General features: G+C 44.3%; 1 protein-coding gene across 1 annotated transcript; it reads left to right on the top strand.

Moving 5' to 3' along the window:
* Positions 1 to 92: 92 nt before the first annotated feature.
* On the top strand, positions 93 to 25,782 carry mxd1 (MAX dimerization protein 1). Its single transcript, XM_083979330.1, has 6 exons — positions 93 to 978; positions 1,714 to 1,813; positions 11,458 to 11,487; positions 20,082 to 20,196; positions 20,323 to 20,479; positions 21,909 to 25,782. The coding sequence occupies exons 1-6, from the start codon at positions 912 to 914 to the stop codon at positions 22,103 to 22,105; spliced, it is 666 nt and encodes a 221-aa protein (XP_083835456.1). The 5' UTR covers positions 93 to 911; the 3' UTR covers positions 22,106 to 25,782.
* Positions 25,783 to 26,095: the final 313 nt, after the last annotated feature.

Genomic DNA, 26,095 nt, shown 5'->3' with positions numbered 1-26,095 from the left:
GCGGCTTGAGTTGTTCGGTCCAGTGGCCAATCACATCGTAGTACACAGAAGCTTTGTGGTAAAGTACAGTAGTTAGCCGTGGTCCAGATCAACAAGCCACTATTTTGGCAGCAGTTTGATAAACACTCGCTGCTCCTCAGCTGATGTCAGTCGCTATCTGCATTTCCAGCGAGACGGTGTATCACGCGTGACCAGCGACAAACCAGCACTGAATTTAGCCACACAGCTCCGAACCGATAAGGTTGGATGACAGCGTCGGTTGAACTTTAAGACAGCTAGCTTGTTTTTTATTTCTGTTTCTATCCAGACAAGTCTGTGAGCACTGAACTAGACAACAGCCTCCTCTGTCGATTTGCTCCATTTTTATACCTTTAAAACGAACTTTTTAAATCGTTTTTATTGAGGCAGCTGTAGCTAACAGCAGACAACTTACCTGGTTTTCATACAGACAGACCATATAGTCAACACTCGACTTGATATATGTCAATTAAGCCTTCGTTTTGTTTCTGTCAACAAGCCGCTTTTTTGTCGAAGAACTACTAAAGCTAAAGCTAACATTTTATTTAGCTAACTATTTGGGGACAGCCAGCTTTGAGCAACCAGCTAACAACAAACTGAGCTGAAGCGTTTTTTTTTTACAAGCACTGAGGACTGAAACTGGTTGGCTGTTAAAAGTGATAGGTGCTGTATTGACGACCTTTAACTTTTAAATAGCCCGTGTGATACACTGCTGCAATAGAGACTCCTCTCGCCTTTTTTTTGTAAAAAACAACATCATAACAGTCATCAGTGACGGAGCAGCGGGCCACCTGAGTGTCGAGCAGGCGAGTCAGCCGTCGGACCTGAAGCAGGTTGTGTACAGCCGCGGGATCCCTCATCGGATTGTTAAATTATCAGTGTTATTGTTGAAAATGGCGTCGATCGGAATGGTGCAGATGTTGATCGAAGCAGCCGAGTACCTTGAACGCAGGGAACGAGGTAAAGTACAAAATTATTTGTTTACTACAGTTCTTCTCATTTCTGAAAAAAAAAACACATCGACACCCATCCCCCCAACCCCCACCCCCACCCCCAAATCACGCTAATTTATGCACCTGTCATAGTGAAGCCTATGTAAATCCTGTATTCTTGCACTTGTCCTTTATTGTGCATTAAACCATGCGTTAAAAATGCATACAGATGGTCGGATTTGGCACAGTACAGCAGAAAACATCGCCTACCCCCCTAAAAAAGAGAAGCTGATTATCAGTTTTCAGACATTAATTTTTTTGGAGCTATATTGCAATAATAAAATATGCACGTGCGGTTGCATTTCTGATGATAAAAGAATGAATGCATATGTGGCAGATGCAGTCAGATGTGCAGGGAGACATTGTTTTCATGGAGGCCCCTCCTTTCCTTCTGTTGTGGTTTGCTAGTGGGGTTTATTCCAGTTCAAGATGACATCATTGTCCAGGCTGAGGAGTGGGGGGGGGGGGAGAAAAACACTGTATAAATATACTGCATGACATCCATTCATTGCATACCGACACCTCCACACAAGACATTGTCACTGAATGCAAAAAAAAAAACAAGGGATCCAGATCAAAAGTGGCACATTTTGCAGTCTCCCTGACTGTCTTTCACTGTGGTGCGGTAACGCTGTATGTTTTTTTTTTTTGCATTGGCAGAGAGCAGGACCATGTGACCACTATGTTGTTGATTTTCTTGCAGAAGCAGAACACGGCTATGCCTCCATGCCGCCCTTCATCAGCAGCCGGGAGAGGGACAGCTTGAAGAGGAAAAGCAAAAGCAAGAAAAACACAAGTAGCAGGTAAAGGCTCGTGGTCGAAATCCACAAACTGTGTTGTTTTTCAGCTCCAGGAACAGGCCACCCATTATATTCCCACATCAAGTGTTTCTCCACTCCGGTCCAGCGGGGTTAATCCATTTGTTCCCAGAGTGCTGTTTGTTTTTCACATCAGACATATAATTGGCTGTTTGAGCTGGAAACGTGATCTTGAGACAAAATCAGTTTTCTCTGGACTGTGCAGATGGTATCACAACAGAACACATGACCCTGAGTTGTGTCAAACCTTTAAAATCTTCACATGCCTCAAATCTGAGTTCAACTATCGAAACATTCACACATTAATTCTCTTGACCAGACTGCACAGAAGTTAAGACTTTTTATTTGATATTCTGTCAACATTTGGTAAATTTCATGTTCACGCAACGCACGTCAGATTGAGTGGTGATAGAGGTGATTGTAACACATGTGGTGGACCTGTTTGGACATCAGCACTCGGCTCCACTCTGCAGTTGTTTCAGTCGATCGACCCCCGAAGAGGTGGAGAAAATTCCGAAAGTTTTTATCTCATTATTGACGTGATCGATGGTCATGTGTCAGTTAGCTGTGAAATTGAGTTTCTGATCATATGTGTGTTTGTGCAGGGTTTATAACTGACGCTCGAGATTTCAATGCTTTTGCAACACATCTGGCAACATGTGATGAAACTTGGCTTCACTGGCAAGTCCTCGCTTGCCTAATGTGTGATCAGACTTCATGAAAATCTCAGGGCAGATTTTTCTCTCAGCATCTGTTAAACTTAAAGTTTGGTGAATATTTAAACTCACAGTGCGTTGATTCTTTCAGGCCACTGTTGGACTGTGAAACAGAGTAGACTGAGTCAGTTCAAGCTGCTGACTGTACTTGAATGTCACTCATTGTCGCTTGCAGCTATAACCTTTTTTTTTTCTGGTTTTCGTGCTGTACCAAAAACCAGGGTTTTGCTAAATGAAACTATCCACCCACATCCAAAATTGTAATCATCATATTAGTTTTTTTTTTTTTTTTGCAGCTACAGGAAACCATTTGAAAGATAGTATCACCTCTACCACTCCCTCTGTTACAACCTCCACCATTTGTTGTGGAGGGAATGCATCTCTATAGGTTAAAGGTATAATGTGTAGGAATCCCCCCATCTAGCGGTGCGGTTGCATATCTGAACGTATTCTTGATGTTGCATTCAGGTGAAATGGGGCAGACGTCAGACAGACAACAGACGCTGCATGTAACAGGATAAACAAGCCTCTATGTAAACAAGTGGTCCACCAGCACGAGGCAAAACAATACAGGCGTGACAACATGTTGTCATGGTGATGTCGTATTGTTTACCTGACCCACGTTTTACCGTCTTTCTCTGGTGGAGTAAAATGACATCCGGTTGGTTTGCCGACGGCCGTCTGCCTGACTGCACCTGAATGCAACACCAGTGCCTCCGTCCTTCCTCACACTACACAGTGGTGACAGTTTTAACAGGCCGAGCCCACAGCTCCGCTCAGTTTCTATGGTTACCTACGGTCACGCTGCCACTCAACGTATAAAATGGCGATGCAACATGGCCGCCTCAGTTCGGTGCCCCCCCCCCCCCCCCCTTATGTATTTGTAACAACTTGTAACAACTCATTCTAAGGTACCAGAAAGCTTTCATTTGTATGTGGGTGTGATTCAACTTGAGTGAAATACGTATTTATGAAAGACATATTTGATTTTTGCTAATAAAAAGCCAAATACATACACATACTGGGGCTTTAATGACCTAAAGCATCATATTTTTGAGATTCTTAACACAGACAGTAAAGCATCAAAAGCCTGACAGCTAACCTGTCAACAGCTGTATGCATAGGCCAATGGAGGTATTCAGATGACAGCCTGTAACTGGCCTCGTTACACATTCCACAGTGAAATGTGCTTATTGGTTATGTACACAATAACAGCAGAGACATGTGTTTTTATAAAAGTAGAAGATTGACATGGTTAACTAATCTGTCGATGCCAAATGACCAGTGTATTCATAACTCCACTGAAAAGGTCATTAGGACTTTGCACTTTCCTGTGTGAGTCTGTGGCTCTGAGGTCGTGTGGAGTCTTCCCATTGTCTTGTGTGAAGCGTGACTGACAGCAGCAAACATCAGTCTGGCTGAACGGCCACTTGCTAAGGCAAACTGGGTCGGTCAAGGTGACTGCAGAAGACATTTCAGCGGGGGTGGTGGGGGTGGTGGGGGTGGGGGGCAGCTCCTGGCAGCTCCGGTCACCTCAGTGGACACCACCACCGCACACACATAGTGTACATACAGAGTCTCTAACCTGAATTCCATAAATCAATCAGATGGGGAACAAATTCATGTTGCATCAACGCCCCACAGATCGATGTGCGCTCTGTGATTAGATTGCAGTTTGGCTCCGTGACCCCGCGCGGGAGGATACGTGTGCGTTCTATATTTGTGTGGTGAGGTAGGGGACACGCAGGAAGCTGGGAGGTTTCTAACTGCAGTGGGTGTTTTGGTGAAGGGGAAATCGTACACCTGATTGGCTGAATGGAACGATGAATGAATAAAGCAGGTGTGCAGGTAATTCCCAATCAGTTGATGTTGACATCGAATATCAGAATGGGGGAAATGCAAGAAAAGGCACCGGTGCAATAATGTTCTGGATGATGTCAAAGATTTATTAGTATATGTGCCGTAACTACAAAGAAATTAGAAAAACATCCGCACAACTCCAATTGATAAACACAGCCGGATGCACGGAAAAAAGCGCGTCACAAATATGATAGAAACCGGCACTCACGTATAAATACATCTACTCAATTTAGGTGTTAAAACAATTGTGATCACGCGCTGAGGAAACGTGTCCTATTTCATCCTTTGCCCAATAAAATGAGTATATTTATTTCTATGTGAGTGCCAGTTTCTATTATGTTTTGCAGTAACTACACACACATCATGGAAACACCAGTAAAAACTAGGGATGCAGCGGCTGAACATCGGTATCGCCGATATTTGCCTCGTTGACTAACATCGGCCATCGGTAAATACGGATGGCAGTGGCCGATGTTTACCTGTTCAGTGGCAAATTGTGCTGAATTGGAGGAGAATCCTTTGTTTTTCTTTCTCTCTCTCTTTTTTTGGGGGCGAGATGCTGCTGAGATGCAAGAGGGCGCGTGGCTTTATGCACAGCTCCACTACTTCCTGAATTTAAGGCAGCTCCTTTATTTCCTGTCTTACATTACTGGACAAACTGATTAATCCAGGTTTGTCTGACCATTACTGAGGTCAGAGTCAGACACACCTGGATGAATCAGTTTGTCCAGTAATGTAAGACAGGAAATAAAGGAGCTGCCTTAAATTCAGGAAGTAGTGGAGCTGTGCATCAAGCCTATTTGTTTAAGTCAAGTGAGCGAAAATGTCAGTTGTGTGGGGGCATTGACAATTTCTTGGTTTCCTTTACACAAAAGAGCAATAAATAACAGAGGAAAAACATCGGTACCAGCAATTGCTATTGGTATTTCCCCGGAATTTCAATTGGTGCATCCCTAGTAAAAACATCTAATTGCAAAAAATTGTTTTTTATTTGGGTGAGTTGGAGAAGATGTGACATAGACTGATGTAAACATGTAGAGATAAGCCGGGACATGGTCCCTCCTGTTCCTGCTGGTCCAGCAGACTCACAGTTGGCATATCACCGCCAGCCATCCCTCAGTAGAAAGGAGCGCGGGCCAAAAGCCCTGCCCGCTGTCTGTACATGGAGTCAGTTAATTAATATACTGCCATAATGCCATATTAAGTGGGGAGCAGCAACAAAATGCCATGATGCAAGGACTACAGAGTGGCCATTTAGATTGATTGTGTACTTACTGGAAATTAGGTATGTCTTCACATTAAGGCGCACAAGTCGGTGCTGTCAGTCATCCACCCCCTCCCCCCTCCACCCCACCCCCCAGCCGAGCGAACGTCTTCCTCTGCCACTCTGATGTGGAAATGTGCGTGCAGAGCACACACAGTGAGGAATATAAATGGGTTTATATATAGCCTTCTTACCATGTGCAGCCCGATGTATATGCAGTACAAACAAGAAGCTAGACTGCTACACAAAAGCACTAAAGTGTGCTGCATGTTGTGTACCTACACTCCACAGAGCTCTTTATACTGACAACAGCTCATCCACATGTTTTTACCTCCATCTTCCACCTTGGGATCCATCATATGTTTGATGAATGGGGAGATGTTTAACGTGCACAAACACAAACCGCCCTTTTTACTACATCCAACACTTGACGCAATGATTGAACAACTCTTGAAACCTTCTTCTGCGACACCTTGTGACGTTGGAATTCGGGTGGAGCTCAAACCAACAGGTTCTTTTTTTGTTTGTTTCGTTTTCTGTCAAACACACCTGCTCGTGTGTGTGTGTGTGTGTGAGTCTGGCCATGTGAGCACAAGGTGAGGTCATCCTTTGTACAACTATTTCTGTCATAAACAAGCGTAACAGCCTGAGCCAACGCCTCCCAGCCTGCACCGGTAGGCGGTAGCCCCATGTGAACTGTTATCACGTCCTGCTCCCGCTCTGTGACGGCGAGGCGAGGCGCGTCGCCCCGGACGCCAGTGTTAATAACGGCGACAAACGTTTCAAATGCGGTCGGACGACACGCTGTGCACACTGATTGTGTTTGAAGAGTCGCCTGACCTCAAGTGTCTACTGGATAAACACCACGATCGGTATCCAATGTATAGAGCACATGAGGTGACACACATACATGGGTCTATGTATAGGTCTGTTACGTCTCCTACTACACTACCCTCACATCTTGACTCACATGATGGCTGCACACACACATTTGACTATGTCATATATTCATATACTGAATCACAGCGCCTTATTTCATTGATTAGATTAAAAGATAGTACCATTAGACCATCAGATTTATGTTCCTCATTTGTGGCTGATGTTGATATTAGGCAATAGATAATATACAATACAATACATATTTATTTATATAGCACATGTAAAAATACAACCCAAGTTGTCCAAATTGCTGTACAATAAAACACAGGAGTAAAACTAGTACCAATAAAGCTAAATGGGATACAGGTAATAAAACAATAAAACAAAGTGAAGAACTAACCTGCCGATAAAATAATGCTGATAACCGATATATCGGCCAATTAAATTTGTATGTTTTTCCCAAAAAATCCCTAAATGAAGTTGTTACCAAGATATAAATTGAACAGATATCATTTTACTATTTTCAAATACTTTTATTTTCAAAAATAGTTGTGTTTGGAGAGCAACATATGAACAATTCTAACATCATTTAAAATGTGCCACATTATTCATTTACTACAGACCAGCAATGTATTTCACCTCTACTGGATAAATAATAGCACAAAAATCAAGTCATACTCGCTGCACTTGATTAGTGAAAATATAAGTGGTAACATTGCCGCCTCTGGCCGATTAAATAATGCTCAAAGGACGATGATTGGCTGGCCAATTAATCAGTTGGGCCTATAGGTTTTCAAGTTCATTCAGTTCATCTTCAGATATCTGATCTATTCTGACCAAACTGTCCAAAGCTGATGATGTAGAACAGCAACACACACTCAGTTTGATATGTTTTCTTGATAAATGACCTCAGCATTATCCAAACTGCTGCTGTGTTTTCTGAGCTGTTAGTTGACTTGGCTAAGACCTTTCAGCTCCAGGTAATTCCCTGCTCCTGCCTCATACATGGACGTTATAACAGGAAGAGAATTTTCATTCACAAGTGCATCCATGAGAACTGTAACTGAGGTCGAAATTGTTTTATTGATTGACAGAAAATAAACATAATTTTTCCATTATGGTTTTAAGTGCTCAGGTCATTTTCGACCGGTCTGCCATTTAGTTTTTATATCAAATTAAAGCCAAAACTAGATGATGAGAAACTCTAATGGACTCGTTCTGCCTATTTTTATGCTGTTTTATCAGATGAATCAAGAAAATAATCATATAAATAGAACAAATAAGCACTAACATTTACATACTTTTACAGAAAATACAGCCTATAAAAGGAAAAATCGCGCAGATGAAATAATTGTCTTAATGTGTTTAGCTGGGGTGGAGATGTCAGACACACGGTGACGTTTCTGCTCTGCAGTGATCGTCCATTTGACTAAAAGCCACAGGAAGCGGAGCGCTACCTGCTCCCAGCCCGTGTGTTAAACATGCTTACGCTGCATTACATTTTTAGACATGCTTAGAGGAGGAAATGCAGGAGTAGCTTTAGCATGTCAAGTAGACGCAGAGCGGCTGCGGTTTCAGGCCCTAAAAACCAGTGACTTGAGTTTACTGGTGTTGAACTGGGATCGCTCCATCAGAGGAGAGCCTGTTGTTTGTGCACAACCAAGGTGATGTGATGAGGTGTTTTTAGAGGAGGGGAGGGGGGCTGGACCATTGGATGATCTGCTGATCCCCCCCATGATGATGGTGGTTTATATATTTTTTATTTCTGGTGCTGTGGAGACTTGGAGGAATGTAGGGCAGCAGCCACCACCACTATATGTACAAGCTCCTCCACTTTCTCTCTGTGTGTGTTTTTCTTCTTTTTTTCTCTCCCTGTGGCATGGATGTGTGAGGGATGTGTGAGTAGTGGGGGAGGGGAGTCGCCATGTTTCTGGTGTGTATATATGTGTGCATGTGTGTCAGCAGTAGTGACTCCTCCCTCCCCCTCATCTCTCTCTCTCGTTTGCGTTTCCTCGCTTTCCTCACCTCCTCCGTCCCTCTGTGTGTGTGTGTGTGTGTGTGTGTGTGTGTGTGTGTGTGTGTGTGTGTGTTTCCAGCTCTTGGCAGGCAAGTGGAGAGCAGCAGCTCCTCCATTACATACAGTAGAGGTAGAGAGGGCCCCCTCCACACCCCACCCCCGCTACAGTGCACTATGGAAACCATACACTGACTGATCCGTCCATCCTTTTTAAAGGGGCAGATGGAGGCTGGTGAGGGAGGGAAACCATGGTAATGAGAGCCAAAGTCCAGGATGAGAGAACACTCATTTTCTCAATTACTGCTCAGACAAGTGATGGTGAGATGATACTGATCCGAGCGCTGCTGAGAGTCTCCCTCTTTAGGAGAATGTCAGCTCTCATACATCCAACATTACTCAGATTGTTCTCACCGGCTCCGAGAAGCTGAAAGTGAACCGTGGTGAATGATCGTCACCGCCGGAGCAACTTCCATGTTCAACTCTGACCCTCTGTGCTTTCTGCAGGTGTGTGTGAGGAATTCCTTTCCAGTTTCACCTCCGCACATAACGGTCGGGATGATACGGCTTCTTTACAACCCGCCTCGTGTCAGTTTTTTTTTTTTTTACGCTGCCATGTTGTTGCTATGTTCCCAGCAGAGTCGAAACTCTGCAAATACGATCCAATCATCAGACCCACACACACACATTCTGAGTGGATCTGCCAGAACGCTACATAGGATTAGTCAGAGGTCGTTTTGAATCAGTGAATCACTGGGACTCCAATCAATTCTATTCACATTCAAACTGTCAGAATTAACTCTTAATGACAAAATGGGAATTATGCTTCTAACAGCTTTGGTATCAGCTGACACTAGGGCTGCAACTAATTATTATTATTATCAATTAATCTGTCGATTGTTTAAATAATCGACAAATTAATTGATAATGAAAATAATTGTTAGTTGTTATTAGTTGTTTGGTCAATAAAATATTAAAAGAATGTTAAAATATATCAGTGTTTCCTAAACCAGAAGATGACGTTCTCAAATGTCTTGTATTGTCCACAAACCAAAGAGATCAATGAGTTTATTGTCGTAAAGTAGCTAAGAGTAGCTAAGAACCGGAGAAAAATATGCTCACACATACCTGGCAATAAAACCTGATTCTGATTCTGTAAAGGAACAAAGAAACCAGAAATATTCACATTTAAAGGGATAGTTCAAGTTCAACATTTTGGCAAATTGGTCCATTGCCATAATCCCTATTTTTTTGAGCAGTAGGTTCGTTACCTTAAATTGTCGGTGCAAGCTGTTTTTAGAACGGCGGAGCAGAGCCGCGAGCTGCTCAGAGCTACGCTACGGAGGCTCATGATATTTCTTGGTTTCCCTCATCAAACTCATCAAATACACAATCCAACAACTCCACAACGCTCTGGTGGACAAGTTGTGACCTGCACATTCACCACGCTATGAGATGATAACGGAACGTTACGAGAGTTTTGCAAGAATTTACCTCGAAAATAACTCGTAGCGTTACGTCAAACCGATTATTCCATTATCAAAACAGATTAATCGTTGCAGCTCTAGCCGACACCTGCACTCAGCAGTCACCTGGATCAGCAGGTGTTGACTTGTTTATAAGATAAAGATAGACTTAATCATTCATGATTACGATCCAATGAGACGTTTTATTACTGCATATCAGCTGTAGCTAGTTGCCTTGAGGGTGTGTTGGGTGGCGGGGGAGGGGGAGGGGGAGGGGGGTTAGAGGGGCAGGATGTGGGAGGTGTCCCGTCCCACGGCCTGAAATCCAACCTGAATACGTGGGATCATTTCCCTTGCGAGCGCTGTTATGTCACCGGTGGCTGTCTGGCCCGCGCAGGAATTCACAGCGGCTCGAGGGGGCGGTGGGGGGGTGGGGGGGTGGGGGGGGCAAGTGACACACAGAGCCCAGCTGAAAAAAGATGATACCCCCACAGTGACACACACACACACGCAGGCAAGAGACCCATTGCTGCTCAGAGCTTGTGGGGGACAGTTCTTCACAGTCTGGAAAAGAGAATTTGTCAAACAAGGAAATGACATTTTTATGTGTGTGTGTGTGTGTGTGTGTGTGTGTGTGTGTGTCCTGTAAGAGACGTTGCCATAGCGCGGCGACAGCCTCGGGTCTAGCAGAGCTGAAGGTGCACGGGCTATTTTGGGATGGGGGGGCTGAGGGGGTGGGGGTCAGGTGGAGGTAGATGAGTGATCAGCAATGCAGAGGAGATCTTCTTCCTCTTCTCCCCACCCCCCACCCCCCCACCTACCTACCCCCCGTTCCCACAGGTCAGACCAGCACATTCCTTCCAAAAACTGCACTTGACCCTGTTTCTTCATTGTGTGTGTCTGTGTGTGTGTGTGTGAGAGACACTGCAGCGCTGGCCACCGTCGCTCCGTGTACCCTCAGCTCTGTCTTCCCCCCTTCCCCCAGCCTCACTCAGTCAGTACCACACGTACAAAGGCTAACCAGGCAGCATGAGGGGGTATAGTCCAGCCTCTTGTTTCTGGTTACTGTTGCTATGTTTACCCTCGGCCTCCGCGTCACCGATGTGAGCGCGCTCCTTTTATAAAAACACAAAAAGAAGAAGAAGGAGCCTCAGGCGTCAGAATACCCCGTACTTTACTCTTTTTTTCCTAGAATCTCATTTTGTCAAATGCTCATAAACTCCCACACAGCCTCCTCTCCCTCTCTCTTCCTCACACACACACACACACACACACACACACACACACACACACACACACAAGTAAAGGCCTTGGACTGCAATGACGGCTGACGACACGCAGAGGGGAAATCTCACTCTGTTCAATCACTGCCTCTGTTATTATGTGTGCGCTCATTTTCTCATGTGTTTTTTTTGTTTGTGTCTCTGCAGGTCTACGCACAACGAAATGGAAAAAAACAGGTATGTGAAATTTTTATTTGTGCGTGTGTGTTTGTGTCTGTTTGCGTGTCGGTGCTTTTCCTCAATTCATAAGAAAGCCAGCTCACGCCACAGAAGGCCCCTCCCCCACCGTCACCATGGAAGTGCCTGTGAATCATGGGCTGTCAATGGGAAATATTTCATCTGATCAGATGAAGAATCGTAGTTAAAGGTCTACAATCATTTTATCCAGAGAAAAGATGAAAAGGAAGAAAGAATGGAAACATAACATTCAAGTATTCAGTATAATCAAGGCCATAAGAGAAACAGAAATGATCAGTCAAGTATCTGTAAATTGACGATGAAATCTGAAATTTCAGTTGGGGAAAAAAGGAAAAAATGTTCCAATAAATGTTAGATATATTCTAAAGACTCATTTCCAATGTGCCATATCACATTATCTATAATTTATTTGAATCGTATCCTAACATATTATTGTTGGAAATATGATTTTTATTATCATAAAACATATTAAAATTCAACACTGCCATTTGTTAAAACAAGTGCACGATACAAGACACAACTTGATCCAACCAGAAGCCTCTGATCCAGCCCAGAGAACCAGGTGTGGGTTTGAACCGGAGCCTTTCACCTCAGTGAGCCGTGGTCCCACCCTGATCAATCAGCTGCTGCTGCTGCGTGTATGCACTGTAGGGACTTCACAGTTACCACACACTACACTGACACTACACAACAGCACAACACATGGTCTGACTTCCTGTGGAACCTGATCTCTGAAGTGAATGTAAATGTGAAGCAGGTCGAGCTCAACTGAACTCAGTAAACTACAGACTCTATCCTTTTCCAACTTAGCTTTCCTTTTTTGAATGATCTGTTATCATTGGGTGATTATTACATAGTTTTAGTTTGTGTGTGCACTTGTCATATCATGGAAGACTTCACCTGTGACAGGCAGCAGGTCTGAGGTTCCTCATCCTCCCTGCTGATAACAGGCTGCCCCCGACCAAAGATTTTCTTGGTCGACCAATAGTCGTCATTTAGGGCGATTAGTCGACTACCATACGTGCTTTCACATCGGAGACTCCAAACCAGTTTGTTTTCCATTAGCATTTTCTTATTTTCTATATTGTGTGATTTTCCAATACATTTTAGATGTATTCATAAGATTAATTTTCCAACATGCCATATCACATTATCTATAATTATTAATTTGAATAGTATCCTAACATTATAATTATTGTAAATATGATTTTTATTATCATAAAGCATATTAAAGTCAACATTGCCCTTTGGAAAAAGCCCCCAATAGGGACCTGCTGTGCCGTGTAAAAAAAAAAGAAAAGAAACTGACAGCGAGTGAGTGTCATGAATTCCTGTATCTGGCCCTTCAAAATAAAAGCCCTAGCCTTTCATATACAGTTTAGTCATATTGATTTTGACTTAATTTTGACAAGACACAGCTCCAAATGTTTTTTGTTTTTTTCCTGCGACCAATCGACTAATGAAAGTTTGGTCAGCTAATGACTTTTTGGTCGACTCAAGCTTGGTCGACTATTTGGGGGCAGCCCTATAGCAGAGTGGAGTATAAAGTCCATTCACTCCAATCCAGTGGAGTATAAAACAGAGTGATAGAGAGAAGTAGTGAAGCTGAGTTGTGCCTTTTGCAGACGTTGAAACCCACCAGTGAGCAGGATAAGACGTGAACATGTGTCACTGTTCCAGATCGTATCAGGAACCTTATCACCGTGTTTAACAGCTGAGTGGAGAGAGTCTGATGTTTTTATGGGTCGCATCATGAACACACTCAAGTGTATTTTATGCTAAACCGCTTTTTAAAATGACAGATCGGTGTGTGACAGTGCTCCGGGTTCAGAGCTTAGAATAGTGTGTGTGTGTGTGTGTGTGTGTGTCTGGTCTCTCACTCCCCCTCTGAAGGAGATGAGCCGGACGGGGAGGCATGGCGGCCTGTATCAGGTGACCCACTCTGCCCTTTGGCACCTGAACGCAGCTGATCCAGTTTCAATAACTCCCAGCTGAGCTGCTCAGTGAACGCTCTGTTTTACACTGAGCTCATCAGCCCATTGTTTACCTGGAGAACAGGCGGCCATTATCTGACTGGATGGAATGGTTAACCAGCTGCAGACTTAACTAATTAATGAATCAACCAGGATGATAGTGACCAAACCAAAGAAATCACATCACTTGTTGGTTCTAATGACAGGGTGTCCGCGGGGTTTTAAAAAGTATTAAAAAGTGATAAATCAAAAAAGCAAAATTTAATGGCCTTAAAAAGTGATAAATTTGGTCCAAAGGTATTAATTTTAAAGAATAGGTATTATTTTTTTTCTTTTGGACAATGACTGGTTTTATTTTGATGAAATAGGCGTAATAAAATAAATAAAGCATTACTTGCTTGCGCCGCTACTTCAAAAAAAAAAGGAATGATATTGACGTCATATCAATTCATTGTATTCATTGGCCGCTAGAAATCTAAAATCGTCTTCGCGCGCATAGTTGTCAGGCGGATAGAAGTGCTAGTGAATCTCTTCGGATTTTAGCGTGTGGCAAAACGTTTCGAATATGGGAAAATGCAAGTTTGCAGAAGACTTAAATTGAGATGACAGGCGCCTTGATGTAGCCTATGTGTGTGTCAATGTAGATGCACGTCACGCGCCGCACATCCGATGTGCTCTTTTTTCATGCATTCGCGGCTCACAGCTCCATGAACCTTCTACCGCCAGCCCGGTGTTTAGTCGGACCGGGTCCGGGTCTGCTCCGTTTGAAAGGGCAGGAAGCCCCGAAGCGCTACAGATACAGACACCTGCAGCAGCTGCAGCTTCTACTGAGAGCTGAGGTCAGATGGAACGCACGTGAGACACAGACCGACGGTGCAGATGTGCGGACATTGTTGAAACTTTTCACACTGATGTAAAAAAAAACATATATATGGCCTACCACTGTGTTCTGTGACGGTAGAGACAGAACCAGGTATTTATTTAAAGAGTTAGTGAGGTGAGTTGGGTGAGGGAGGGAGGTGAGGAAGGAAGACGGAGCGAGGCAAACTGGGTGAGGGAGGGAGGGAGGGAGGGAGGTGGAGTGAGGTGAGTGAGTGAGGGGGGGGGGGGGGGGGCAGGTGAGGGGGGGATCAGGGCAGAGAGGCTGGTGATTGAGAAAGGCATGATAAGATATTTTATTTTTGATCAAATGTTCCTGATGACTTATGGATGATGCCCTGTTGTGCAACCGAGTCTCCTGGGTAATGGTAATGATGTAAGTAAGTGTTGGATGATAAAATCTATGTACATGTCATAAAATCTTTCTGATTGATACTTGGTGCAACTCGATGTCGTGGTGGTATTAAAAAAAATCTGAAGGTAGTGAAAAAAGGTATTAAATGGTAGTAAATTGACTCAAAGATTTGTGTATATACCCTGAATGAGCTTTTGTCATTATTGTTCATCGTTTTATAGAGAAATTATTACTTGAGAGAATAAAATAATCAGCAGATTAATGTGAAAAATGAATGCTCAGTTGTTTTCCTGTCAGTGATGAAAGCCATTGTTAATGGGTAGTTTATTATATAAGTTTGTCTGAGTGAGAGTTTCTAAGAAGAAACTCTGAGGAAACTGATTATCTACACTTTATTTATCACAAACACCGTCTTTATACTGGAACTCTTTCCACTTTTTTTTCCAGCAGGCTGCATGTGGCACACTCTTATAAATCTTTTTAGTCCACATCACCTCGATGCTCCCATCATGCCTGTGCTAGTTCATCCAAACCAGCAGCGAAGTGGACGGCCTGAATAATATATGGCACTGGGGCCTGTGCCTGGGATTTAGCCCACATGTGCATGCATTTGTGTGTGTGTGTGTACTGTACTGTGTGTGTGTGTGTGATGCCTCACGCACGACAGTAAGTCAAACTTATGGCCGCAGCCTGTCGTGTTACACTTGAGAACATTGTTAGCCTTGAGCCAGTTTCTCTCAGCAACAGTAGCTGGATGATAGAGAGTCATCACAGACAGACACGTATCACCATGGTGACCCAGCCATGGGAATAACGGCTTCATAAAATAACTTTTTTCAGTAACGAGTAATCAAACTAGTTACTGTTTCCCCTGTTATAACGCCGATACACCCATTAAAGTGTACGTTATATACACTTTTATTTATCAGTCTATCAACTTGTTGGAAAAAAGACGTTAAAGGGATAGTTCAACATTTTGGCAAATTGGCCCATTGCCATAATCCCTATGTTAGGAGTAGGTTCGCTACCTTTAATTGTTGGTGCAAGCTGTTTTTAGAACGGCGGAGCAGAGCCTCCAGCTGTTCAGAGCTTGAAAACTCCGTCTTGTAACGTTCCGTTATTATCTCATAGCGTGGTGAATGTACAGGTCACAACTTGTCCACCAGAGCGTTTTGGAGTTGTTGGATTGTGTATTTGATGAGTTTGATGAGGGAAACCAAGAAATTCCATTAGCCTCCGTAGCGTAGCTCTGAGCAGCTCGCGGCTCTCAATTTGCCAAAATGTTGAACTATCCCTTTAATCTGGAACTAACCAACCCACTCAGCATTGCTGAATACTGAGTGAGTTGGTTAGTTCCAGATTAACAGGAGGTCAGGGGGCTGAGTCCAAGTAATTTGACATATTTATGTACTTATATTTATTTTATAAAAAAGTACCACAATAGTTACTTTTCCTGGTGATTAGTTACTTTAATCATGTAGTAATTCAGTCAAAACTAGTAGTTACTTTTTGGGGAAAGTAACTACTAACTGTAACTAATTACTTTTTGTGACCCAGTGCTAGTGAAACCAGAATGTCAGACCCAGCACCCCCTACTTAGTAAAACCCCATACCCCTCTGGCTGTCGTTAAACACAGGCACGACAGCGTGTGTGTCTGTGTGTGTGTGTGTCTACGTAACATGATTCCAGCCACCACCCTGCCTTTTTTTTTTCCTCCTCCTCCTCCTCCTCCTCCTCCTCCTCCTAGTGTGTCATGGACAGTTACTGCCGGGGGTCAGAGGTCAGGAGAGAGAGCTGCAGCGTGCTGACCTACAGTAGTCGTAGTTTACAGTGGGTGAGAGGCCGCTGTAAGAGAAACCTCTCTGCTGCTGCTGCTGCAAACTGGCCAGCTGCAGCCGCTTTATGCAACAAGTGCGACTCAACACGTCTCAGGCAAAACAGGTGCACGCAGACCAGTCGGGTGTGTTTTAAAAAAAATTATTATTTGAAGAGGACGCCGGCGTGGAATCAGGCCAGGGAAATGTAGGTTCAGGCCTCAGGCTGATAGCTGATAGCACACAGACCTGTAGCTCCACATACATACTCACCTATTGACACAGTGGCACTAAAGCCACGTTCAACTGGAACAACCTGTTGCTGAAATAGCGCCGTGTCCTGGCCGCCGCCGCCACCACCACCGCCTGCAGTGTTTTCTCTCTCTCTCTCAGACGCCACGCGACCCGTTGTGTTTTCACGAGTCTGCCGCTCTTCTGCTGTTGTTTAACAAACATTATCAGGCCCCGCTGATCCTTTAGTATGTCAGAACAACACAGGAGAGAGCGTTTCCATGTTATGTAATGACAGTCTGCGTGCCCTTTGCACTGAGTCAGCTGAGAAACAGGCACTTTGCCTCAGCTGCTCAACACTGCTTTGTGTGTGCGTGTGTGTGTTTTTAAAAGGGCAAAGGGGAGAGAATATATTTGTGTGTCTCCTATGCTCACATTCAAATCAGTCCTCTCCTCTCTGCGTGTCTGTGTGTGTGGTTTAGGTTTTGAATAGACTCTTTCCGGCGGTGACGCTGGCTGCAGGATTACCTGCAGAAGGAAATAAATGAACAGCTCATCCTGCTGCCAAAATAAAAAAAAACATTTTTTCTTACACAGGAAGAGTCTGACGTACACTCGCCCACTCACCCACTCACTCAGCCTCACAGAGACACGTACGCACACACTCTTGCCACGGCTGGAGCTGGGAGGTGTGTGTTGTGTAACAGTGGGGTCAAGTGGTCACAAACACCCACCAGACCTCGGCAACTGCCAAGGCTGCTGCCAGCTTAGAGCGGCGGAGGGAGCGATGCACGGGTGGAAGCGGGGAGGAAATTCAAATGCAGCCGGTGTTAGAGGACAGGTGACATTAATCAGCTCACGCCTCGACCGTATGGCGCCGACGATCTCTGGATGTCGCCACATTTCTGCTTTTCCTCCCCGTCAAGGCAGGATTTGTACATCGCCGCTAGAAATATCCTTTGTAGCAATATTATGTAATGATGTTACAACGCTGCCTTCCTGGGAAGAAATATACACAGGAGGGCCTCGCACGCACTTAACACGGCCGAGTCTGTTACTCACCACCTCCTAATGTTGATGACCAACATGAGTAATTGTATCTGTAAGTTCAAACACTAAAACACACGTGGAGAAGCTGAAAGAGAAAATACAAACACCTCAGTAACATTTATGATACTTATTTTTGTTTTTTTTCTCTGTTCCTCATTGGATTGAATTTTTGTAGCTCCACAAGTCTGATGCCTCACGTGATAGATAGATAGATAGATAGATAGATAGATAGATAGATAGATAGATAGATAGATAGATAGATAGATAGATAGATAGATAGATAGATAGATAGAGTTTATTGCCATTTGCACAAGTTCATCACAGTAGTGACACTAGTTAAAAGAGTAAACGATAAAAAAAAGAAAGGCGGAGCAGAGCCGCGAGCTGCTCAGAGCTACGCTACGGATTTCTTGGTTTCCCTCATCAAACTCATCAAATACACAATCCAACAACGCTAAAGCTCTCTGGTGGACAAGTTGTGATCTGCACATTCACCACACTATGAGATAATAACAGAACGTTACCAGACAGAGTTGTTTTCGAAGCAAATGCATGACAGCTTGCTGAAAAACTGCCCCCGACGGGAACGTGCATCAGTGGTTTTGCATGAATTTACCTTGCAAACAAAGCGTTTTGGAGTTGTTGGATTGTGCATTTGATGAGTTTGATGAGTGAAACCAAGAAATCCGTAGCGTAGCTCTGAGCAGCTTGCGGCTCTGCTCCGCCATTCTAAAAATAGCTTGCACTGACAATGAACCTACTGCTAAAACTATAGGGATTATGACAATGGGCCAGTTTGGCAAAGGGTTGAACTATCCCTTTAACTTTTAGGACAAGTAATAAATAAAAAAGAGCAGCTCGATTGGTGCAGACAACAACATACAAATATAGTCATGATAAAATGCAGCTACCCATAATGTTTATCCATCCAAACTGTTTTTATCCAGACCTGTTTCTGTCACAACAACGCACTCTCGCGAGATTTGGTATAGATCTCCTAGGCAACGTCAACTAACGATCAAAAACACCCACCCTAACTAATTTTCTTAATGCTAAATATGGCTGTTAGCTGTATACATATCTAATATTATCGTAGGAAAATATAAATAGCTCACTTTCCTCTACCGATAACTTTGACCACTTAGGAGACAGGAAGTGTACCATTTCATATCAATGGTGCAAAGTAGTAGCTTTGGCTCTTTGGCTCGAGGATCATAAGCCGCTCAAATCTCTGACCAAAACTTTCGGCGGCCCAGTTGCATTATGGGTGATGTGGGCAGGTAGGGCAAAGAGAGAGAGAATGCACCGACTAAAAAAAGACAGTGAGTGTGTCTGTGCAGCACACAGTGGCTCCATCCACTGTCAGTTCTGACTGCAAACATGTGTCCACCTCAGAGTACAGATGAAAAGAAATGGAAAATGAAAATGACATCACACGGTGACAGTGAAGAGTGTCCCTGATCTCACTTTACTCCACACTGCCGCTACACTACTGTGTGTGTGTGTGTGTGTGTGTGTGTGTGTGGGGGGGGAGTAGTGAATGAGTGAGTGAGTGATCAGGGCCGTGGCTGAGAAAACTGCACATTGTCAAGTGGAACAATGTTCCAGCAGCGAAGGACTGCTTTAATGACATCTGATGGTGTCTGGAAGGTCAGGGATTAGTTTTTGTCACAATGACAATTTAGTAGATTACACTCTGAAGACCAGGAGGTGCAGCAGCTGAAAGCTCCAGGGATTTCCCTTTGTGTGTGTCTGCATGAGTTTTCTGTTTGTTTCCATTGTTAAAGGGACACTTCACCCAAAATCGGTAATTCACCAATTTTCTACTCACCGTCATGCCAGGGAAGGTTTTGGAGAAGTTTCAGAGTTATCAAAACGCTTTTGGAGTCCAGGGTGGTCTGGCTGGCAACGGATTTTCACATAATGGCGGTGGATAGAGCTCACACTCCCAACAACTTTTTCATGTGGCGGCTTCAGGACACTTGGGTCAGTACAGTCAAAAGTGAGCTCTATCCACCACCATTATATGAAAATCCGTTGCCAGCCGGACCCCCCCCTGGAACTCCAAAAGCGTTTTGATAACTCTGAAAGTTCTCCAAACCCTTCCCTGGCATGACGGTGAGTAGAAAATTAGTGAATTACCGATTTTGGGTGAAGTATCCCTTTAAGAAATGAATTCTGATGCTTATATGTTGAAGGAAATGAGTTGGTTTTACAGACTTCCTCTTGTCCTCCCCCCTGTCTCTCCCTCTCTCTCTGTCTCTCTCCAGACGGGCACATCTACGACTGTGTCTAGAGCGCTTGAAATCCCTGGTTCCTTTGGGACCGGATGCGAACAGGCACACCACGCTCAGCCTGCTGATGAAGGCCAGAGATCACATCAAGGTACCTGTATGCACGTGTGTAGTCGTCCCTAACGAAGAGGTTGGAGTGACGGGAAATGTCTCAGATAAGCCTCAGAGGAAACACACTGACGTTTTTTTGATATATTGTTGTGTTTTTCCTCTGCAGAGGTTGGAGGAGAGCGACAGGAGAGCTCAGCACACCGTGGAGCAGCTACAGCGGGAGCAGAGACACCTGAGGAGGCGTCTGGAGCAGCTGGGGGTGGAGAGGACCCGCATGGACAGTACGGGCTCCTCTGTCTCCGACAAGTCCGACTCCGACCAGGGTGAGTCCAGCACAGGAACACAGCAGCGACTATCTGTCACACACAGAAACTGTATTTGTTTCAGTTGTGTAATAATTGAGACAGATGTGTGCATTCTTTCTTATATTTCACCTCTGTAGTTTATTTTGAAGAATAGGCATTTCTCATGGCAGACACAGGGCGAAGCCGCAACGCCACATGTAATTACTAACAGTAATGATGACTCGGTTCCACTTGAATGAGCCCTGGCACTGAGCCGGCATGCGTGATGCAGAAACCTGGAACTGACACGGAGTGTATTAAAATGCAGAAAATTATTAATTATGATTCATTTTTCTGTAATGACATGTCTGCAGTTTTGGAACCAGTTCCATCAGGTTAACTGACTGCCTTCACTGCTCAGGCACAAACACACTGTAATGTATGTGTGGTGTTGACTGTATTACTAAGCAGGGTAAGCTCTTTGGTTATAAAACACAGTGGTGATGCAGCCGGGGCTGAAACAATTAGTCACTGAATTGATTGGCTTAGGTTCATATGGGAGTCACTGTTCAACATTGCTGAGCTCCTGCTTCTCCAGTCAGAGCAGGGTATGATGTTTGTTGTAAAACAAGCAGCTTGAAGACATCTTAACCTTATTCTTTAAGGGGTAGTTCAACATTTTGGCTAATTGGCCCATTGCGATAATCCCTATAGTCACAGCAGTAGGTTCGTTCCCTTTAATTGTCGGTGCAAACTATTTTTAGAACGGCGGAGCAGAGCCGCGAGCTGCTCAGAGCTACACTACGGAGGCTAATGGGATTTCTTGGTTTCCCTCATCAAACTCATCAAATACACAATCCAACAACTCCAAAACGCTCTGGTGGACAAGTTGTGACCTGCACATTCACCACGCTATGAGATAATAACGGAACGTTACGAGACAGAGTTGTTTTAGAGGTAAATTCATGCAAAACCGCTGATGTGCGTTCCCATTGGGGGCAGTTTTTCAGCAAGCAGACTCTACATTTACCTCTAAAACAACTCCGTCTCGTAACGTTCCGTTATTATCTCATAGCGTGGTGAATGTGCAGGTCACAACTTGTCCACCAGAGCATTTTGGAGTTGTTGGATTGTGTATTTGATGAGTTTGATGAGGGAAACCAAGAAATCCCATTAGCCTCCGTAGCGTAGCTCCGAGCAGCTCACGGCTCTGCTCCGCCGTTCTAAAAATATCTTGCACCGACAATTAAAGATAACGAACCTACTGCTATGACTATAGGGATTATGGCAATGGACCAATTTGCCAAAATGTTGAAGTATCCCTTTAAGGAAATTGTGATGAGCACTTTTATTATTCTTTAATTTCATAGCCAGATCGATTCACTTGATAGAGATTATCACCAAATCGTCTGTTGAAATGTCTGTCTCTTCTAATCATGTTGTTGTTGTGTCCCCTGCGCGGCCACAGAGGACCTGGACGTGGACGTGGAGGGGACAGACTACCTGCTGGGTGACCTGGAGTGGAGCACCAGCAGCGTGAGCGACTCAGGGGACGAGCGCGGCAGCCTGCGCAGCAGCTGTAGCGACGAGGGCTACTCCAGCGCCAGCCTGCTGCGCCTGCAGGACACTCAGGAGACGGCCAAGCAGCTGGCCTGCAGCCTATAAACAGCACTGACCCCACACCCCCCTCCTCCTCCCTCAGCCAATCCCGTCCCAACATTGTCTCACCACTCCCTGGTCCTGCTCAGGCCTCACCCTCCCCTCCCCCTTCCTTCTTCCTCCCTCCCTCTCCCCTCCCTCTCTGCCAGGACTGACCAACTCCGAGGCCTCTCCTCCAGCCAGGTCTCTGTGGACTTCCTGTCCCCACGGTGACTTCCATTCACCTTTGCAACACCTCTGAGGCACCCGCCCACATCTAGTCCATCATCAGCGGTCAGTCTTTAGGGTGTCACTCGCTCTGCTCTGCACCAATCAAACGAGTGGGATTTTAAAGACACTCCACCCTCCGTCCCCTCCCGTCCGTCCGTCAGAACCACAACTTTCAGCCAGAGAATGTTACCACACAATATCCCACTGCCTCTTTTTCTATGCCTCAAGAGCCATGGGAAGCACTTATGAGATTTTACCCCTTCACACACACATACACATACACATACACATACATTAACACACACATACACACCCCCCCCCCCCCTTCTATCGCTCCTAGTTGTCCAGTGAGACAAAGTCCTCCCAAAGGTGTGACACTGACATGACGCCGGGCTATTTTTCTGCCCCGCTCACCAGTCAACCATCTGTGCATGGTAATTTGCACTTAAAATTACTTTTGTAAAGAAAACTTTGTCATCTTTTTCAAACACTGTCTCTTAAAAAACTAAAAGCCCCCCCTCCCCACACACACACACACACACATCGCAGCTGTTGAAGTGATGTTATAAAAGCGAGTGTTTGAAACATGTCAGTGGTCTGCCTGTGCAGCAGACTTTGTGGACACTAAACTGTCGGGGTCCAACAGCAATACGTCCCTTAGTACCCAGGCTTTTTTTTTTTTTTTTTGCAGGGCGATATCGTTACTACCTTGTAATTTCAGTTCCACGCCTGCAGTTCGGAAGAGAAAGTAACACAAAAACAAAACAGAAAAAAAATGTTGTGCAGCATGAGATTGTGTAACGGGAGGGTTTTTTTGTTTTTTGTTTTTTTTTGGCGGGTGGGTTTGATGTTTTTTCTGCCTCTCTCTGATGACGGTGGCGTTTTTACAGCATCCTTTTATCATAATGTGTGTATGTCATGTTTGAGCCTGAGGGTAGGGGGGGGTGGGCGACGACAGGGAGGGTCACTAGTAGGTTTGAAGACTTGAAACACCAGCCACCAGGCCGAATGCTGGTATATTTTTGTCAGGTGCTGGTACTTTTTTTTTTAATATATATATATTACACTACTCCTTCTTCTTCTTCACTGCCCCGTTCACCAGGTATTACAAAGGAAGGGAAAGAACCTACAACCTAAATCTACTGAGAGCAGTCGAGAGACTGGAGCACATTCCACTAGTAGAGAGGACAGGCAGGTGAAGCTGTCAGCGATATATATTCACCAATGGATGTTCCTGCCATTTACTGAAGGAAGGGAGAGTTGAGCTAGAGAAACAGAACGACTGGCTTTGGACTCTGAGGTGGGAACGGAACACATGTCTTTGTGTACGTTCACACCTGCAGAGCACCAACATGTTGAAACCACAGATTCTCTCTCCTTCGCTTTGCCTTGATAGCTATTTATTGTTCTGCAAAAAGCGTACACCTTTTAATGTAAATAGTTTACAGAAAGATCTCTATGTCTATCAACAAAATGTATTTATTAGATATACTAAATATATAGATGAATATATATATATATAAATATAAAAAAATCTATTTAATTAGTCATAGCCTATGTTCTTCTTGTGAGGTTTATTGAGAGTTTCCTATGTGTAGTTTGTTTGCACAGCCTAGTCCATCTATAGAGTATTTAGAAATGTCTATTGTGCCTCGAGGCTTTTGTGTCTGTTCAGATTTCGGCACGGTGCTCCCTAGGAAATGAAATGTGTTCTTTGTGGTTAAGTCTAATTTTTAGCTGTTTCTTGGAAGCCATCTTGCCCTTTAAAGGAAGGAATAATAGGACAAAAAAAAATCTGCAAAGTTTTTTGAAAAATGTCAATAAAAAAAAGTGTAAAAGTGAGAGGAGCTCGTGGCCAGGTGGAGGATAGCGACGACTGCTGTTGCCTTTGTTCGACCGACCCCCCCCCCCCCACCCCGTGCCTGGGAAACCTCAAAGAAAATGGCTGCTGTACCCTCGTGAGGTTTTTTTGTCAGTCGTTTGTTTGGTTCAGAATCATCAGCGGCAGGGTGAGGGTGGCAGCACGGCGCCAAAGGAACCTCCCGCTGCATCCGCCACCAGTGAATCTCAGTGAAAGCATGAAGATGGTACAAACCAAAAAAAAAACACAAAAAAGAAAATGAGAAAAATACGTATAAGACTGTTTAGTCTTTTGAGTGGAATGCTGCTTTCCTTTTTTTCTGTTTGGTCAAATTGAAACCTTTTTAAACGGAGAGGAACTGTGTAGCCACGATATGATGGGGGGGGTTGAAGGTTAAAGGGGAAATATGGAAAAGTAGGCGTGAGTGTGCAGATGCATCACCATCTGCAGCCGCGTGCATGTGTATACGATGTGTGCGACTGTGCGCGCGCATGTCTGTGTGTGTGTATTTATTGCGTCACTGTCTTCAGAGAGATTTTTTTTTTTTCTGGGGTGGTAGAGGGTGGGTGGTTTAAAAAAAAAAAAAAAAAGAATTTGTAAGGCTCTCTTTCTGTTCTGGTTTTTCCTGTTCATTTGTTTACTAGTAAAACGCAAAAAAACGAAAAAAGTCCACTTGACAAAGAACTCCATGTATTAACTTTAACGCATTAATGTCCGTCTGTGGTCGTCTCATGGTTCCTCCTGTCCCCTCCTGTCCCCCTCCATCCATGACACTGTTGTCCGTCCTCTGCCAATCTACATCTTGTGTGTTATTTGCACATGCGTGTGTGTGTGCGACTCCCTCCTCCACACGCTGCGCCGCCCTCCGTGGTGCTGAGGTGGATGTGTATGTGTGGGGTGGGATATTGTACGGGGGTGTGTGCGTGCGTGAATGTATGCGTGTGTGTGCAACTAATGCTCCTCACCACCCACCCCTCCCACCTCCCCTATACATAAAAAAAAACAAAACCCTGGTGCTCTAAGCATCTGCCTTAAGAAGCGGGTGTGGAATCTCTCAAAGAACAAGACTACAGTCAGACCAGTTGTTTAAGCTACAGGTTTCAGCATCAGGGGATAAAACTCATGTTCATGTCTACAGTATATTTGGTTTTTTTGCACATTTCCGTCCCTGCATACAAAGTGGCTAATAATGCCTTAAAACAGACACAAATGTACGACCTGACAGAAGTATATGATATGTACGAGTGTAATAGGATATATATGGAAAAAAATGTATCACAAAGGTCATTCCTTCTCATTGTGTGACAGTCTCAGGCGTGGTGCTTTCATGCATTACACAAATACACACCAACAACACAAACAACACTGCGTCATCGCTCCATGAACATTGTCGTCGCCTGCCGCCTTTCTCCTCAGAAAGGTCAAGTGTCTGTTTTGTTGAACAATAACTTAAAGGTGGATGTTTTGTGCACTTACTTTTTAAGAATTGGAGAATTTGGACACCGTCTTCTAAGGAAATCACTTCAAATGTGGAGAAAAAAAACCCTTTGAAAATGAATTGTGGAGCAGCAATTTATATTTGCCAGTGATATTAAAGGAATAAAACATTTGAAACCCGTATTTACCTACCTACCACCTTGTCACTGTCTTTATTTGTGCTTTCCAGACAAAAACGCCTGGACCTTAATTATATTCTAAGAACAAATGAAGGCTTTTTACCAATGAACCCAGCCCACCGGCTTCTCATACAATGACTAATCTTCATGTAGGGGTTGAAGAGACAGTAATGAGGAGGTTTTTGCGCAGCAGATGAAAGTGAACCTCCATGGGGGCTTGATCCTCGCCAGCCATCCTGTGTGTTTCAGAGTAATCTGTTGGCCAAATCCCAGGTTTGTATGATCACAGCCATCTGACTGCCGCTCAAT

The sequence above is a fragment of the Trachurus trachurus genome (genome assembly GCF_905171665.1).
Source record: "Trachurus trachurus genome assembly, chromosome: 9".
NCBI classification, from domain to species: Eukaryota; Metazoa; Chordata; class Actinopteri; order Carangiformes; family Carangidae; genus Trachurus; species Trachurus trachurus.
This window is presented reverse-complemented; position numbering and strand designations above follow the sequence as displayed.